Here is a 391-nt window from a genome sequence, read left to right on the forward strand (position 1 = left end):
GGGGATGCGCTGGTGGCTGAGGAGGTACGAGCTGCAGATGAAACTCTTCCCGCACTCATCGCATTTGTAGGGCTTCTCCTTGCTGTGGATTTGCTTGTGGCGGTTCAGTTTCGAGCTGCATCTGAAGCTCTTCCCGCAGTCGCTGCACTTGTAGGGCTTCTCCTTGCTGTGGATTTGCTTGTGGCGGTTCAGTTTCGAGCTGCATCTGAAGCTCTTCCCGCACTCGTCACACTTGTGGGGCTTCTCCCCAGTGTGGATGCGCTGATGTTTAATGAGGACTGAGCTGTATCTAAAGCTCATCCCGCACTGACTGCACTTGTAGGGTCTCTCCCCGGTGTGGATGCGATGGTGGCTGAGGAGGTACGAGCTGTAGATAAAAATCTTCCCACAC

At 54.5% G+C, this 391-nt stretch overlaps 1 protein-coding gene across 1 annotated transcript in view; it reads right to left on the bottom strand.

Moving 5' to 3' along the window:
- The window catches only part of LOC104532989 (putative zinc finger protein 66), a gene marked incomplete at its 3' end in the record, with an annotated part of 1,083 nt that overhangs the window by 381 nt on the left and 311 nt on the right, over positions 1–391 (bottom strand). Inside the window, exon 1 of the mRNA XM_029087552.1 lies at positions 29–391. This exon is cut by the window's right edge and continues 311 nt beyond it. Coding sequence (XP_028943385.1) covers positions 29–391 — 363 coding nt within the window. The remainder of the gene's footprint in view (positions 1–28) is intronic.

This window comes from Antrostomus carolinensis, unplaced genomic scaffold, assembly GCF_000700745.2.
Source record: "Antrostomus carolinensis isolate BGI_N321 unplaced genomic scaffold, ASM70074v2 scaffold23231, whole genome shotgun sequence".
Classification (NCBI taxonomy): Eukaryota; Metazoa; Chordata; class Aves; order Caprimulgiformes; family Caprimulgidae; genus Antrostomus; species Antrostomus carolinensis.